The 18,177-nt window shown below is 33.9% G+C and overlaps 1 protein-coding gene across 2 annotated transcripts in view; it reads right to left on the bottom strand.

Annotated features, from left to right (window-relative positions):
* The window catches only part of LOC111505383 (ubiquinone biosynthesis protein COQ6, mitochondrial), a 119,976-nt gene that overhangs the window by 2,213 nt on the left and 99,586 nt on the right, over positions 1-18,177 (bottom strand). Inside the window, exons 9-10 of one of the 2 annotated variants that reach the window (XM_074180794.1) lie at positions 16,567-16,733; positions 297-348 (exon numbers count right to left, since the gene is read on the bottom strand). In XM_074180794.1, coding sequence (XP_074036895.1) covers positions 319-348; positions 16,567-16,733 — 197 coding nt within the window. In that variant the 3' untranslated portion in view covers positions 297-318. The remainder of the gene's footprint in view (positions 1-296; positions 349-16,566; positions 16,734-18,177) is intronic. The other variant, XM_074180793.1, reaches the window with a different exon arrangement.

The raw sequence follows: 18,177 nt of genomic DNA, 5'->3' as shown, positions 1-18,177 counted from the left end.
GAAAGTATGAAAGAAAGTATAGAAAAAACCGTTTCCCACATTGTTGTCTTAAAAATATAACGAATCTTCCTTACTTTTATTTTTGATATTCGTAATATAGGTAAATAAAATGACCAATAAAACCGAATTTGCAATACATTTTATATATAACTTCAAAATAAACATAAAAGTGTAGACAGTTTTTTTTCTAGGTGCCTTCTATTAAATTAATTTTTTTCCAAAATCTCCAGCAGTATCAGAATTTGTTAGCTATCGATAATATGAATGAAAATATTTAAAAAAATCAATGACCATACCTAGGATTAACTTACTTTGCAATCAGGCGGCAGCTTGATTAACAATAATTTTCTGAAAAAAAAAAAAAAGAAAATCTTATATTTCATAAAATAAGGACGTTGATATTATGTAACCATACTAAAAACTATGGTTTATGTTACGGGTCAGTTAAAAAAATTGTAGTAAACGCAACTCGAGATATTTCTATACGTAAATAAATACATTTTCAGAAAATATAGGAACAGCATATTCAGAAGAAAATAAAAATCAAACAAATAATGGGAGAAATTGCTTTCTGTCAAAACATTTTTAGCCGTTAGGTACCTACTTAGTCTGTCATAAAATCCAAGATAAGAACATTGCAAATATTTGTAAGCTTAATCTCCCATTTTCTCTTTAATATAAATGTATAATACAACTTATACCTGAAAATTTACTCTGTATCTACCTATTCCCAGGTAGTCAGTACAACCAAACCTTCATAAAAGACCTTATGGGCCATATAAAATTATTGTGAATGTTGATTTCAATCAGAAATAAAATATTCAAAAAATTAAATTTTCTTTCATGATTAAACCTGATCATTTTTTTAATACACAATTGAATTCGTAAATATTAAAAACTGTTTTAATTTTTGACTATTTAAAATAATTTGTGGATTTTATCTTGGTACTTGGTACTTCATATTGGCTGCAACAGCGCAATAATTACCCATTCAATGTGTTTTTGGGGCAAAGGGGAGCATTAGGAATGGAAATAATAGGGTTTTTTATATTTTTTGATTACTAATGAAAATCAAAAAATTAACTCAATACAAATATATGTAGATCATACACTGAAGTTACTTTCAGACAAAAACTGGAAGATGAAGTCCTCTCGAAACAGCTACTTTCATATAAACATTGTATACTTTCGAAAATATGTTTTGTTTCGTGTAATTCAATGTTTATATGGAAGTTGCTGTTTCGAGAGGGGGTTTCTTCCAGTTTGTGTCTGAAAGACGATTATATGCATAAACAACACATCTTTGTATACAGTTAATTTTTTGAAATTGATTGATTCTTCCCCACATTTTTTGAATGAAGAAGTAGAAAGTCATAACCTTTCTTTCCCAGTCTTCTATAATTCTAGCTTTAATTTATTCAAGGTTATTGATTTTGGTACAGAGATCACATAAACAGTTTATATCCTGAATTAAGTAACGATTTTGAGATTTAGATAAGAAAAGTAAGTTTTAAGAATGGAAACAAAGATGGAATATTTAAGGACTTTTCTCTTCCTCAGTCATATCAAAGTTGGAAATCTTCAACTTGTTTGACAAAACAATTTTGCAACAGTTACGATGGTCGAAAATTTTTATTTTCAAAATGGTGTTAACATCAATTCAACTGATATCTCTATTTAGTTTATATATTTCTGTACTAGAAATACATATGATACAACAAAAAATCATCTATATACACAAGTGAAATAAATAACGATAAGATTTTTTTTATATAATTTACCTGTGTATGTATATGTGTGTCGAAGCACAGCTAAGTACCTACATGCTAAGTACTGAAAAAATTGATTCAGTATTTATAATAATGATAATAATAATAAGTCGAATTTATTCATCTATAAAAAAGAAAGATATGTCGACACAAGTAATAAAAGTAAATTAGATAAACAGGCGAATTATCAGCGTAAGCTGTTTTTCAAATCAACCTTACAAAAATATACACTGAAAAAATAAAATTATATTAAAAACAAGTATAGAATAGAAGATAAATTAACCAACACAATAATACAAACTCAATTAAAATGAGTAATAATGAGAGCTTAGCAAAAATCGTTATACAGACCATCAATTCCTAGGACTTAAGAAGTGGTTTCAAACGTTTTTTAAATGTCATTATCGTGTAGAGTCTAAAGTCACTGGGCAATTTATTATACAGTTTAGTGGAAATATAGGAAAAACTACGAGTAGAAAGTGCCGAGCTGTGTTTAGGAATGACCAAGACAAAGTCATTTCGAGTATAATAGTTGTTAGTCTGGAAAAACTAACAAGTCTGTTATGTAATCAGGTTTTTTGTTGAAAGTAATTAATGTATGTTTGTAAGGATATGTAGAGTGCGTAATTTTTCAAACCTTAACCATCCGGAGTCGTCAAACCTACTACTAATGTCCTCAAACTTACGTATACCGATGGAAAATCTTAAACAAGAGTTTTGATTTCTTAGGATGCGAAGAGAGTAGTAGTAGTAGTAGTAGTATTTATTTTTCTTGTTTAAAAGTATAAAATTATTTTTCACAATATCTTCATACAATAACAAGAAATACGTCAAAAAACGTATTAAAAAAAAGGGCAGACTCCCTTCTAGTACCTACGTAATAAATATATAAAAAGTTGAACAATACACATTAGTTCCTCGTAAATAAAGAGAATGTTTTCACTTTAGACTATTACACTATATATATTTATATATATATATATATATATATATATATATATATATATATATATATATATATATATATATATATATATATATATATATATATATATATATATATATATATATATACAGGGTGTTCCTTAAACAAATGCTAATATTTAAGGAGGTAATTCTTAGACCCATTTTAAGAAAAAACTTCCTATGGACGTATGTCCTAAGCGCCTTAACTTTTGAGATACAGGGTGGCAAAGTTTTCAAAAATAATCAGTTTTTTAATAATAACTGAGATAATTTTGTAGACATCTTTGGCATATTTGATACATATATTCCATGCCTCAAGGCGCATTTTCTGATGTACAAAATTTGTATTTTTTCAAACAGTGGCATCCCTACGGGTTTCGCGTTAAATATTTTTGGGGAAAAAGTACTACGCCAATGCTTTCTTTTCAAAATAAAATCATTTTTAAAATCCTCATTTATTTTTGAGAAAATTTGATCTGGTATTTCTTTGACCGACGCATGATTTTCACTCAAAAAAATAAAAATCGACAGAAAGCAAATTAAGAAATTAGATCAATTCTAAAATGAATGAGAATCTGAAAATTGCTTCATAACGCATTACCAATTCCCTGATAATATTTGAAAACATAATCTGCAAAAAAATAAATTTTTCACAAAAACAAGTTTTATTTTATTTTGTGACAGTAAGTCTAAACGAATAGCACAAATTTGTTAATTAGTAATAATACCAAAACTGATTATAAAAATTGTTGGAAGTGGCCATCTGCACTTAGTATGCATGCTTCCGCCCTTCTACGCATGGAATTACGCACCCGTTCAAATATTCCCGACGTATTTCGTATAGTTTCACACGAGGCAACTATTCGCTCTCTTAAATCTTCTAAAGTGTTAACGGGAGTTTTATACACAAGAGTTTTAAGGTGACCCCATAAAAAAAATCTAAACTGTTGAGATCGGGGGATCTTGCTGGCCATTGCTGAGGTCCTCCGCGACCTATCCAACGATTATGATAAACTGTATTTAAAAGATTTCGGACAATTACACTGAAATGAGCAGGGGCGCCATCGTGCATGTACCATATTCGATTCCTTAACGCAAGTGGCACATTTTCCAATAACCCAGGTAAGTCTTCTTCGAGAAAGTGTAAATAAGAACGACCATCAAGGCGTCCTGGTAGAAAAAATGGGCCTATTAGATGATCATCTATAATTTCTGCCCATACATTAACCGAAAATTGGTGTTGGAAATGGGTTTCGGTTATTGCATGGGAATTTTCTTCAGCCCACACATGATTGTTATGGAAATTTTGAATGGCATTCCGAGAAAAATTTGCTTCGTCTGTGAACAAAATTTGTATCTCAAACTGCAGATTTAGTGCAATACTTTGTAGATACCACTGACTGAAGTTCACACGCTGTGGAAAATCTCTGGGGAGTAATGCCTGCACTCTTGAAATATGGTATGGGTATAACAAAAAATCAACCAAAATACGCCAAACAATTTGATGACAAATATCCAGAGTTCTAGCGATCTTCCTCGTACTCGTCTCAGGATGTTCCTCAATTTCTTGCAGCACCGCTTCCTCGATTTCAGGAGATCTTACTACACGAGGTCTACCTTCCCGAGTCCCTTTCTTGAAACTACCAGTTTCCCCAAGTCGACGATAAATATTTGAAAAGGTTCGGCTATCTGGTAAGGCACGATTAGGATATCTTTCCTGATAAATGCGCCTGGCTTCTGTTGCATTACCATCGGCAAGGCCATATACGTAATGCATTTGCGCCATTTCCGCATTCGTATAATTTACCATATTTACTGATATTCAGAAAAACAGCGGACTACCAAAATAACTTCAATAACACTTCAAAATCAATCAAAACGCGCTGTGATAGTTTTCAACACCAACAACTTACTTTGAACCAACATCAATATTAGCTACTGACGTTTGTACATACAGAGAATTCGTTTTTTATTGCTATGGTGGGTACGCTGTTTTTTCTGCTTTTAATCTTTAAAAGAAATCACATATCGACAAACTCCATATTTCCAAGAGGTGCAGTAAATAAATTCTGCTACACGTCATTTATTCCAGGATAACTGAATTTATGGTTTCAAAAATTATTAAGCAGTGCTGCGTTATGACGTAATTTTAATTGAGAACAGTGCATCTGACAACAAACAAATACCTTTTAGATCCTCAATTATTTTGCAACAAATCTGATCTCTTAGTTTGCTTACAGTCGATGCACCATACCCCATCAGATTTTTAAGGAATTTATCCTTAAGTAAAGCGATTTTTAATTTTTTGAGCGAAAACCATGCGTCGGACAAAGAAAACCCAACAAATCAAATGTGCTCAAAAATGTATGGAGATTTTAAAAATAATTTTTAATTCAAGATAAAGCAGTGGCGTAGTATTTTTTTCGCCAAAAATATTCATTTCAAAACTCATACGTACGCCACTGGCAGAGAAAATTAGGAAAATTGTACATCAGAAAATGCGCCTTGAGGCATGGAATATATGTACCAAATATGCCAAAGATGTCTACAAAATTATCTCAGTTATTATTAAAAAACTGATTATTTTTGAAAACTTTGCCACCCTGTATCTCAAAAGTTAAGGCGTTTAGGACATACGTCCATAGGACGTTTTTTTCCTTAAAATGGGTCTAAGAATTACCTCCTTAAATATTAGCATGTGTTTAAGGAACACCCTGTATATAGTATATACAGGGTCCTGCAACAGTGGCGCGGTGTTCCATATCTCTATATAGGAAGCAGATAGGAATCTAATTTTCTATAATATTACCTTATTGCTCGAGCTCGACAAAATAAAAATATTGGCGGTCACACAGGGTGTTCGATTTTTTCTGGGCGGATCCCAACTGTGTCTTTTTAAATGGCAACCTATATTTTTTATCGCTTTTTCGGTTTCTTCATAGAAAATAAAATAAACTTTATGTATATCTGCACTTCAAAAATATTGACGGTTTTCGAGATATCTAGCATGACAGGTTTTTTTTTCCAATATTCGTCACTCAGAATATTTGAAATTATAAAGTGGTGCCAAGTCCAGTTGAAATTTTTTTTTGGTCGAATATTCTACATTGGTAACTCTCTCAAACGATATATCTGAAATCGACCTGTGATATACAGGGTATGAAAAACCGCTTGCCAAATATTGTAAATGAAAATTTGCAAAATCTTCCTTATATTAAATGGAACACCCTGTATATTATTGATCCATAAGAAGCGCCAACGAAACCTCTACAAATTTCATTAAGTATTCCCTATGGCTAAGTTCAATAGTTTTTCTTAAATGAGCATTTCTTTCGAAAAATGGTCATTTTTTCAAAGCGAAATCCATTTGACGACTGATAAAAATATACGAAAGATATCTTGTTTCAATTTTGTACATTAGAAGGTGTCCAAACAAATATTTTTTAACGAAATAAATGTATGTACCTATCACTTTTTGCTAAATGGAAAATTATTTTTTCATTGGATGCAGAATTTCACTCATAAATCGTGCAATATCAAACCAAACAAGTTAAAAGAAAGAAACATCATAAATAACTATTTTTTTCATGTTATTATATTCATTCAGAGCTTGAGTTCTAGATATTCAAATTTGTCAACTGGCAAATTACAAAACTACAAAAGGGAGAGTTTAATTAAGGTTGATAATGAAACTTTTATAAAATATGTTCAACATGTCTTCCATTTTCTTGAATGCAGAGCTGAAGTCTATGTTTGAAAGACTGTTCTACCCTGCGCAAGACAGCTGGTGTAATGCTGCGAAAAGCATTCGTTATTCTAAGTCGCATATTTTCGGGAGAAGTTGGTGGCTCAACGTAAACCATATTTTTTATGTATCCCCATAAGAAAAAATCTAGTTTCGTCAAATCTGGTGATCTAGCGGGCCACCGTACAGGCCCATTCCGTCCTATCCATTTATTGGGAAATACTTCATTTAGATGATCTCTCACTTCTGCCGAATAGTGAGCAGGTGCACCATCATGTTGTAACCACATTCTATTGCGGAGGTCAAGAGGAATATCATCTAACAAACCTGGTAAATCATTTCGTAAGAAATTGAGATACATTGCACCATTCATATGTCCCTCAAAAAAGTATGGACCAATTACATATTCTCCAATGATGCCTCCCCAGACATTTATCGACCACCTATGTTGATAATCCACCTGTCTCAATAAGTGAGGATTTTCTGTCGCATAATAATGGTAATTATGTCGATTTACAAATCCATTTTTATGGAATGTCGATTCATCCGACCATAAAATATTATTGAAAAAATATTCGTTTCGACGAATTTTGTTCATGGCCCAATTGCAAAATCTCACTCTTTTCTCGAAATCAGCATACAGTAGTTCTTGATGTAACTGAACGTGGTATGGATGCAAGCGATGTTTCTTCAATACTCGTTGCACTGATCTCTCACTTATATCCACTATTTCTCCAATTTGTCGTTGACTCCTACTAGGATCTTCTTCAACAGCAAGAAGAACTTGCAATTCATTATCTTCATTAGTAGCTGGCTTGATGCGCTCATGTTTGGAATAATTAATAGATCCAGTTTCAACGAATCGTCCCAAGACCTTTCGGAAAGATCTTTCATCTGGATGCCTTCTATCTGGATACCGTTCAGAATAAATTCTACTTGCCAATAAACAATTCCTGTCTGATTCACCTAATATGAAAATCATATCAATCAAATCATTTTTTGATAACAACATTCTGATGAAATTATACCGACAGTTCAACTTCACGATTGACTAAAAATTTCAATATTCATTTGCAGCCAAATATTTTGTTCTGTCATTTGCCAGACTACTTGATTTCCAATAAATATTTCATTCGCTGAAAGGTTGTTTTAGACCGAAAGAATATGGCACAAATTCCGAAATTTTTGAAATTATTGTAACTATTCAAGAACGTCCATTTTGTGGTGTAATTCGCAACTTGTTTATCTAGCAACAGGTAATTTTAGGAATGGGCGATATTTCAAGGAAAGGGTATTTTTTGTATATTCTTATCAGTCGTCAAATGGATTTCGCTTTGAAAAAATGACCATTTTTCGAAAGAAATGCTCATTTAAGAAAAACTATTGAACTTAGCCATAGGGAATACTTAATGAAATTTGTAGAGGTTTCGTTGGCGCTTCTTATGGATCAATAATATACAGGGTGTTCCATTTAATATAAGGAAGATTTTGCAAATTTTCATTTACAATATTTGGCAAGCGGTTTTTCATACCCTGTATATCACAGGTCGATTTCAGATATATCGTTTGAGAGAGTTACCAATGTAGAATATTCGACCAAAAAAAAATTTCAACTGGATTTGGCACCACTTTATAATTTCAAATATTCTGAGTGACGAATATTGGAAAAAAAAACCTGTCATGCTAGATATCTCGAAAACCATCAATATTTTCGAAGTGCAGATATACATAAAGTTTATTTTATTATCTATGAAGAAACCGAAAAAGCGATAAAAAATATAGGTTGCCATTTAAAAAGACACAGTTGGGATCCGCCCAGAAAAAATCGAACACCCTGTGTGACCGCCAATATTTTTATTTTGTCGAGCTCGAGCAATAAGGTAATATTATAGAAAATTAGATTCCTATCTGCTTCCTATATAGAGATATGGAACACCGCGCCACTGTTGCAGGACCCTGTATATATATATATATATATATATATATATATATATATATATATATATATATATATATATATATATATATATATATATATATATATATATATTTGTGGGAAAATGCTTAGAGTAGCAATTTTTCTCAAGTAAATTTTTTTTCAATCTATACTTGAAGCTTTTCAATCTAGGTGAGTTCTTAACTGAGTCATCCAGCTTATTGAAGAATTTCGGGCGGAGATAAAGGAAACTTTTTTGGAATAAGGTCGTTCTGTGAGTGTTGGACATCAGAAAATCTCTATTACGGGTAATATATCTATGTTGCTGGGTTGGAAATATACGTTTGTTCGTGTAAACATAACTACATAATTCATAGATATACAAACCGGCAACTGTAAGTATTCCATGGTTTTTGAAAATGTTTCTACATGAGTCTCTCCACCTTATTCCAGCTAAAATTCTGAAGGCTCTCTTTTGGAGAATAAACACTCTTTCAGCAGAAGAGCTTGTACCCCAATTCAAGATTCCGTATCTTAAATGGCAGTTTATAGTCGCATAGTACAAACTTAATAAGACTTTTTCACTACAGAAATTAGCCATAAACCCGAGAGCATAACAGTTCTTTATTAGTTTATTACAGAGAGTATCTATGTGAGGAGTCCAAGTAAGTTTATAATCAAGAGTTAGACCTAGCAATTTGGTGGTTGCACAAGATTCAATTTGTCGATCTTCGTTTTTATATATAAAAAATTTTCTTGAACATTGCTGATTGTGAATTTCATCAGCGTGGTTTTAGATATGTTGAGTTCAAAGTGATTATTTTCTGCCCATGTTTGCACCATTTCATACACAATTTGGGTACGATCTACTAAATTTGATGCATCTTGTGCTTTGATGATAAAGTTTGTGTCGTCCGCATATGCTATTACTTGAACTGTCGTCATTTCATGAAAATAACTCATCAAATCATTTGCATATATCAGGAATAGTGAAGGCCCAAGAATTGAACCCTGAGGTACCCCTTGTTTGATATTTGCCAAATTGCTAACTTTATCACCAATCTTGACGCTTTGAACTCTGTTTTCTAAATAAGACCTCATCAAGTTCAAGGCAACACCCCTCACAACATATCTTTGCAATTTCTGTAGTAGCAGATCATGGTTCACATAATCAAATGCTTTCGAAAAGTCTATGAACAAACCGCAAATACTTAATTTGCCATCGAGTGCATTTATTATATGGTCTTTAAATTGGTAAAGTGCTGTCTCTGTGCTTTTACTTTTAGTAAGACAATAACTGATTTTTGATATTCAACTCAAAAACCTTAGAAATACTTGAGAGTAGACTAAATGGCCTGTAATTTTCGTACAGGTTTTTGTCTCCTCTTTTATGCACAGAAGAGACAATTGCCATTTTCAAGATTTCTGGAAATACTCCATGTTCAGTGGAGAGGTTTATAATATGTTTTATAGTACAACACAATTCAAAAACAGATTTTTTAAGAAGATTGTTTGATATTTCATCATGGCTACTTGAGTTGGAATTTTTCAAGCTTCTAATCAACTCAATAACATCCTTCCTTCGTATTACAGAGCCCAAAAGCACGGTCTAATAGAGTCTTGATGATTCCTCTTTTAGTCGATTGACTAAATCGACACAAAGGTCTCAAGAAGGAACTAGACATCATCAAAAATGATCTTTAACGAAATGGCTACTCCAAAGCGATGGTAGAAAAGACTTTGGCTAAAAGACTACAGGAGCCTCGCAAGGAAGAGAAGCCGTCACAACCAATGCTTGCACTTCCCTACATCAGATGATTATCGGAGAGGATAAGAAGAATTTGTTCCAAGTACAACATCAGAACCTGCTTCAGATCCGGTAACACTATCCGTAGCAGCCTCACGGAAACCAGGCCACCAAACGCGGACTGCGATTCCAAGAATTGCATTTACCGGATACCCTGTGAGTGCGGAAAATCCTATATTGGTGAAACTGAGAGGCCATTGAATGTTCGCGTTGCCGAGCACAAGAAACACACACAGCGAGGGGAAACCAGCAAATCAGGAATAGCAGACCATGTTTGGACCCATCAACACAACATCGAGTGGTCCCAAGCTGAGATCTTGCACAGAGAGGAACATTGGTTTAGGAGAAAATTCAAGGAAACCGCATACATGTTGTCCAACAACGTATTTAGCCAAGCCAGCGTAGAAATACGCAACATATGGAAACCCATCATCAAGCGAAAAATGGCCATTTGTCGCCAAAACGGTCATCTCCCACGGAACCAGTGAAGCGGAAAATGGAAAGCGGGGATAAGTGAAAGTACTCGAACGACCTAGTCATCTTTCGGAGGAATCAGTCCAGTCATCACCCGAAGACGATTGTAGATACTAACAAACGAAACGTCGTGAACTAACGTGACTTGGAATCTCTCCACTCTTTATTTTTATTTTCTTTTTTCATTCCTTTATTTTTATTTATTCAATTGTTCTATTTTTACTTGTATTTTATTTCACTATTATTTCATTTCAGGTTTATTTTGGTTAATATAATTGTTATTTTCAGCTATTCATTTTCAATTCTTCTTTTTTAGTTGTTTCAGGGATTTCAAATCATTTTATATAGTAGACAATGGAAGTCCGAACTAGTGAAATTTATGTGGATCTTGATGAGATTATAAGTTGGTCAGTCTCCTTTTAGATTTGGGGGCAAATAACATACATGATGATTATTTTACATTCAATTTTAAGTTATGTGCGCATGAGATGTATATCAAATTGAAATCTTCATTTATACATGCTTGTGCTTCCAGGTTGCCTTACGGAAAAGATAGGTAAATTTGTGTACCATCAAGGTAGTGATGAATAGTGCAAAATTTTATACTTTTATAGAAATCTGAGATAAAGATGTTGAATAAAAAATTGAGGGTGGTGATTTATATTCAGGATGTAAAAAGTACAACTGGTAAGCTGCGAAGTTTTTATACGTGGTTGTGAGTGAGAATCAGAATCGAAAAAACATTTGAAACATTTAATAAATGAGTCCAGCTCTTACATATCACAAGATATTCGATCAGGAAGATTCTGAATTTTTCCGCTAAATCTTCAACTATGCAACAAACTAACTTTCATGTTTTATAGCCACTTCATTCACGAGCAAATTAGACTTTAGTTGGGAGCACACTCATGGTCACACATTCTACACTACACGAATAATATTTAAATAGCCACAATAATACTATTTCAATAATAAACTCTATACTCGCGGTCAGCAACAGGCGGACCGCGGTCCGTTTACGGCCCACGAAAAATTGACCTGCGGACCGCCCCAAATATTATATACTAAGTACGTATAAAAATTTGTAGATGAGGTATACCATACCTTTATCAATTAAAATAACACAAATAAAATCTAACTTGGTTCGTATTCTATTTCAAGTTGCCTAGTTAACCTGTTTTACCTACTACTGATAAGTTTCCTATCTAGCCTGTGTGTGTGCGAATCATGATGCGATTTGAATATTTTCAAATCTCTGTTATGCACACGAAACATCCATAGATTGAACTTCGTACCATTTTTTCGGAAATATGTGCGGGAGCATTCCATAGCGCACCGCGTACTTACCTTAGTTCAGCGTGCTTGCTCCTGTTTCGTTTTATTGAAACAAGCACGAGGGCGTATCGAAATCGATAGTGGGGGAGTGAGAAAGCACTGAAAGCAGACTGTCATCAGTCGCAGCACAAACAACGGAGTAATCGGACATTTGTTTTATGATTTCTGTCGTTTTCGTTCGTTTGATAAAAAATCTTTCTGTACCAACTTTGATATGGAACCTAAAAAACGAAAAGTCGACAGTGAAAATAGAAGGCAGTTAGACTCGTGAAGAAAAAATTCAGACATACACATATACAGACACAAAATTACTATTTCGTTGTATGAGCGACCAAAATAAATCCATAGAAGCAGCGTTACGTGTGTGCTGGACGCTTAATAAACACCAGAAACCATTTTCAGATTCTGAGATAGTGAAGGAATGTATGTTGACAGTAGTTACGCACTTTTTGAAGAAACAAAGATGTCTCTGCAATTCAAAGTATTCCATTGTCTGCAAGAAGTAATACACGAAGAACTGAAATTTTAGCTGCGGACATTAAAAACAGTCTTCTTGAACTTCTGAAAATGGCACCCTGCTGCGCTATAGCACTTGATGAATGATGTGATTTTTTGACATTGAGTGTCAATATTGCCGTTGAAAGGTAACACTCGAGGAGAAGACTTATTCAAGGCCATTAATGATTTTATTACCAAATATAACATCAGTTATGATGAAATGGTTTCGCTTTCAACTGACGGGGCCCCAGTAACGAATGGCAAAGAAAAAGGTGTAGTAAATAGAATCAGAGATAAAAATTCAGGTCTAATATAGTATCAGTGCATAATTCACCAGGCAGCCCTTTGTGGAAAACTTAGTGCTACACTCAAAGAAGTAATGGACAACTTGATCAAGTTGATTGATTTTATAAGATCCCATTCTGCTCTGCAGCACCGACATTTCAAAGAGTTCCTTTCTGAATGTGATTCTACGTTTTCTGACTTACTACAACACAACAATATTCGTTGGCTAAGTGAAGGTCACCTTATTGAACGTTTCTCTGGCTAATAAAAGAACAAGTATCCTCCTGCTTGCAAAACTTGGATACGCAGGGAGCCAGAAATCACTTTGAGTTTATAAAAAACGAACGCAATATGCTGGTTGTGGCTTTTCTGAAAGATATTTTGAAATATTTTAATGCGCTCAATACAGAGTTACAAGGAAATGGAAAATTAATATGTGATCTGATACAAAGCGTGTCTGTTTTTCTTCGTAAGCTGAATATCTTTGATGAAGATATCGTTAAACAAGAATTTATTAATTTTTCGACAATTCTTGAATTTAAAAAGGAGACCTCCGAAGAAGACATTGCAGAGTTTGTAACATTTCTGGCCGATCCAGACTGGGGCCAAATATACCAATTGTTGACAGGAACTCCAAAAAAGAAAACAAGCAATCGGAGTCAAATAACACATGATTGTGAAGTTGAATAGTGTCTGCATGCGACAACACGTATTGGAGCCCAGATCTAGCAGGCGTTCTGTTCAACTTGATTTGACGTTTAGCTATTTTTGCAGCTGTGTAAGTTGTCAAACCATTGCATCGTAAATTTGTGTTGTTAGAATTTTGACATGGAGTGTTTATACACAGGTTAGTCTATTGACTCATGATACTAATTTGTTTGATATGCAAGCAATTTTGAAAGTATTACTAAAATCACTAAGAGGATCAATTTTTTTCAATAATTCAAAGTTCAATTATGATTTTAGTTGTAATTAGAGCAAATCATGTTTCCAATAATCATTTCCGAATGATCTTTGTAGCATGTAATCACATAATAAAAAAAAATATTGCACGTATTTGGAGAAAATATCATTTAAAATTAACAATACCAATTGTCAGTTTGAGAAATATCGTTTTTTGTTATTTCTAGGAGCGGGTTCCTCAGAAATATGTAGAACTAGAAGGGAATTATTCAATAAAATGAATGGTTCTGGTTATTCAAAATTAGAAGAGCGAGTGAACGCCTTGAAAAATTTTGTCGAAATGCGTACAAAATGTCCAAAACAAGGTTTACTGCACTTCATAAAAAAATTTCGTCCTTTCCCTGGATTTCAAGAAAAGATGGCAGAAATCTAATCGAATTCATGACAGATTTGTTATGAAAAACGAAAACTGGCTGAATACTTCAATAAGTTTTCCGAATTTTATCATTTCATCTAAGAAAGCAGGTAGACCTCAAATTACTTTCAGCGCATCTTCAGAGAGAACAAAACGCCAAAAAAACGGAGTCCCTAAGAAAAACCTTCTTGCCCGAAGAATTATCTTTCGCCTCTCATATGAGTTTGCGATGTTCTTGTCAAGTTGCAGCAGCAAGTGTGGTGAAGGATGTCACTCAAACAACTTCGACGCGAGGTAAGAAGTATAAAACTGCTTTCAAGTCTTACAGTATACCCAAAAAGCGACAACTCACAGGAGCAGAGGCTCTGGCTATGTATGTTGAAGCCCAACTGACAAGACACCAATATAATATAATAAGAGAGCAAGATAAGGAGAGATTTCCATCCTATAAGAAGATCCAAGCGGCGAAAAAGGAATGTTATCCTAATAAGGACAGCATTATAGTAACAGAGACTTCTGCCAAAGTACAACTGCAAGCTCTTCTCAATCATACCGCTTCACGCCTCCTGGATGCTCAGCACGCAGTTTTGAGTAACAAGACACCTAAGACCTTTCAGAAATTAATTTTAATTTGTAAGTGGGATTTTGATGGATCAGGACAAGCAGAATATAAACAAAATTTCGACAGTGACCTAAATGCCAGAGATGCAAATATTTTTATTTCCTCTCTTGTACCTATTAAACTGATATCAGAAAAAACTTCAGAACAACAGGAAATTATTGTTTGGCAGAACACAAAAAGTTCCTCTACACAGTATTGTAGACCAATAAGATTTCAGTTCCAACATGAAACCCAAAAATTATCCAGACGGGAAAGAGAATATATATATGCACAAATACAGCAATTGCGGCCACTGATATATTAATTCAATAACACCGATATTGGGGTAAATTTCGAATTGCTACTCACAATGGATGACGACAAGGTGTGTAATGCACTCACGGAAACTACATCAACACAAAGATGTTTTATCTGTGGTCTCACATGCAAAGATTTCAATAGTATTGAAAAAATCTCCTTTGCAACCGAACTGGACACAACTGGATTGGAATTTGGCCTATCTGTGCTTCATGCATGGATACGGTTTTTTGAAAGTCTACTACACCTTGCATATAAATTACCGTTGCAGATATGACAAGCCCGTGGAGAGCAAAACAAGCAAATTGTAGCGACTACAAAAAAAGATATCCAAAATCAGTTCCGATATGAGTTAGGTCTATTGATAGATAAACCCAAGCCCGGTTTTGGAAGTATGAGTGACGGACATACTGCAAGGCGCTTTTTCAATAATCCACATATATCAGCAAAAATAACTGGTGTTAACATTGATATTATAAAACGCTTCAAAATAATTCTACAAACCATATCAAGTGGATATGAAATAAATGTGGAGAGCTATCAAATGTATGCTTTAGAAACGGCAAAACAGTTTATTGAAGAGTATTCATAGTACTCGAGTAAAGTCTTAATACTAAATTTAATGCTATCTCTGTTTCTTAAATCTCCTTTTGAAATTGATGCAGCGTCAAAATGGACAGATGTGGCTGCCAAGTCGTTTAATCTGTCAAAGCCATCACTTCAAATAGAAATAATTGGTTTGCAAGAAGATGTGTCTTTGCAAATGTATGGTATCCACTGATGAATTTTGGGGCAAACATATCCCAGAAAAATATGAAAATTGTAACAGACTAGCTATCAATTTGGCCACTATGCTTGGCTCGACATATATGTGAAACATCTTTCTCAAATTTCTAAAATTTTTTGAAAAACAAATATCGTTCGAGATCAACAGACGCTCACCTAGAAGACACACTTCGTATTTGCTGTTCCTCTCGAGAACCAAACTATAAAAAACTGGCTTAAGACCGTCGGTGTAGTTTATCACATTAATAAGAGGTCTTGTATTTCTTTTATAATTCAGAATGTTATTTGAAACCAAAATAGTATGTAGCATTTTATTATTAATATTTGTTTATTTTTCTGGAGCCCGTTAAAATTTTCCCACAGTATCCGGACCCCACCTAAAACTACTTGCCCACCCCTGCTCTATACACTTTTCTCACTTAAAATTTTTCAAACGATGACACTCAGTTGGTTGACTTATTTGTTATTTGTTCAACCTATATTTATTATCAAATATTAAACTGAATTAAAATTTCTGTATGAGACGAAGTCATTTTTTAATGCATGATGAATATTTGACACTCTTAATTTAAGAAATATAACTACCAGGTTTGATTAAGAAAACTTGCTGTATGTTACGTTTCTCATTGTTAATTTCAGCAATAATGATAATATATTTTTTCGAGAAAAGTACCCGACTAGGATTTCTGAATGATCAATTCAGTATTATTAGTACAATACACACCAACCTTGAGAGGATTCATAACGTGGGTAGCTTGCAGTCCCAGACTTCTCAGTAGAACGACAGGGGTGAAATTCGAATTGTATAGCCGATGCAGCCCCTCAACGGCCAACATGGTGGGTACATTGTGTCTCTGTCTTTCCGTTTCATATTCCTTTAAATAACTCAGGTCATCTGAAATTAAAAATGGGTAGGTATAAAAGATCTCCCTGTTACAATTTCGACGTTAGCACGAAAGCAGTGGCTTACATCGAATTATTTTATAGGTCTTTAGATACTCTCATTTCATTTTTTAAAAGAACTACATCTGCAGAGTTATCCTGGTAATTTTGTAATCCTGCTTGAAGCCGTTATATGAACTAGACAGGATTTGTATCAGTAGGGCTAGCATAGGAAAATCGGAAACCGTGAGAGATACAAAAACGGCTGAATTAGAAGAGAGTTGCCCACTTAAGAACTCATTTAAATGTCGTTTTGAAATTTAGGAAACTCCCTATTAGTTCCAAAGATTTTTCTTTCAACATTTTTCTCATGTCATTTAAGAAGATATTGAAAATAGATAGATAGATAGATGAAAAAAGACCCTTTACCATATTTTTTTATAAGAACCCGAAAAAATAATCATCCGAAATGATGTCGGATATCATGCCGACAACTTCACTGATTAGCATCATAATCTCTCGTTTAGTTAGTAAATTTTAAACCGGCTTAGTATTTCTCATGATTTCCTATTTTCCTATGCCCCTTATTTTGGGTACATTTTGAATGATTGGCACCCAACTTCATTATACTGCTGTAAGCGAGCACAGCTATGGCACTTTTGCAGCAGAATAACCCTGCTGATTTTGAATTGGTTAATTATTCGACTATTAATGAAGTCGCCTAAGGTTTGTAGATAATGATAATGATGAAGTCATATATATCATATTTATAGTCGAATCATTTCGAATGATTGTTTTTTACATATTATTCAAAATCACAAACCTCTTCGAGCGGAGACGGAATTATTAACATCATTTAAATAATATGTATGATATTTATATAACAAATTGAGTATTAAGTGGCATCAATTAGTATAACAGCCTTACTTTTGACTAATGAACGAAAAGTCGTGAGTTCGATCACAACCTCGACCAGATATTTTTTTTGAGAAAATTTATCTAGTTGAAGTTGGGATGATTCTGCAACGTTACATGGCATTCGGAGGGTTGGTTGTCCTTGTTCATGTTTCACTGCCTGAACCACTGTTCCTGCTGCGAGTGCATTGGCTTGGGATGTGGGGGTTAAGCAAACCGGCCATCGGATGTCTGCTTCCACATAGCCCCGCTGGATACGGGAATGACAGAATCACTCTACGTAAATGAGAGGACCCTTTGACATCAAAATCATCTGCTTTCATGAAATGTGGATATTCTCCTTCATTTTCCAAATAATTGCCCGCGAAGTTTTATATGGGACACCCTGTATATTCCCTAAACATATATATGATGGAATCGGCCGATACTTGATGAAAATCCATAACTAACGTATTCCAAAAACACCTTATTGTGAGATTTTCACTAGATTGTTTTACAAAAACGCAACACGTGTTTCGCCATGCAATGGCTTCATCTGGCGT

This window comes from Leptinotarsa decemlineata, unplaced genomic scaffold (genome assembly GCF_025532065.1).
Source record: "Leptinotarsa decemlineata unplaced genomic scaffold, Ldec_3_MD MMD2_tig00026299_RagTag_RagTag, whole genome shotgun sequence".
Lineage (NCBI taxonomy): Eukaryota > Metazoa > Arthropoda > Insecta > Coleoptera > Chrysomelidae > Leptinotarsa > Leptinotarsa decemlineata.
The sequence above is the reverse complement of the archived record's forward strand: the minus strand, read 5'-3'. Positions and strand labels throughout refer to the sequence as shown.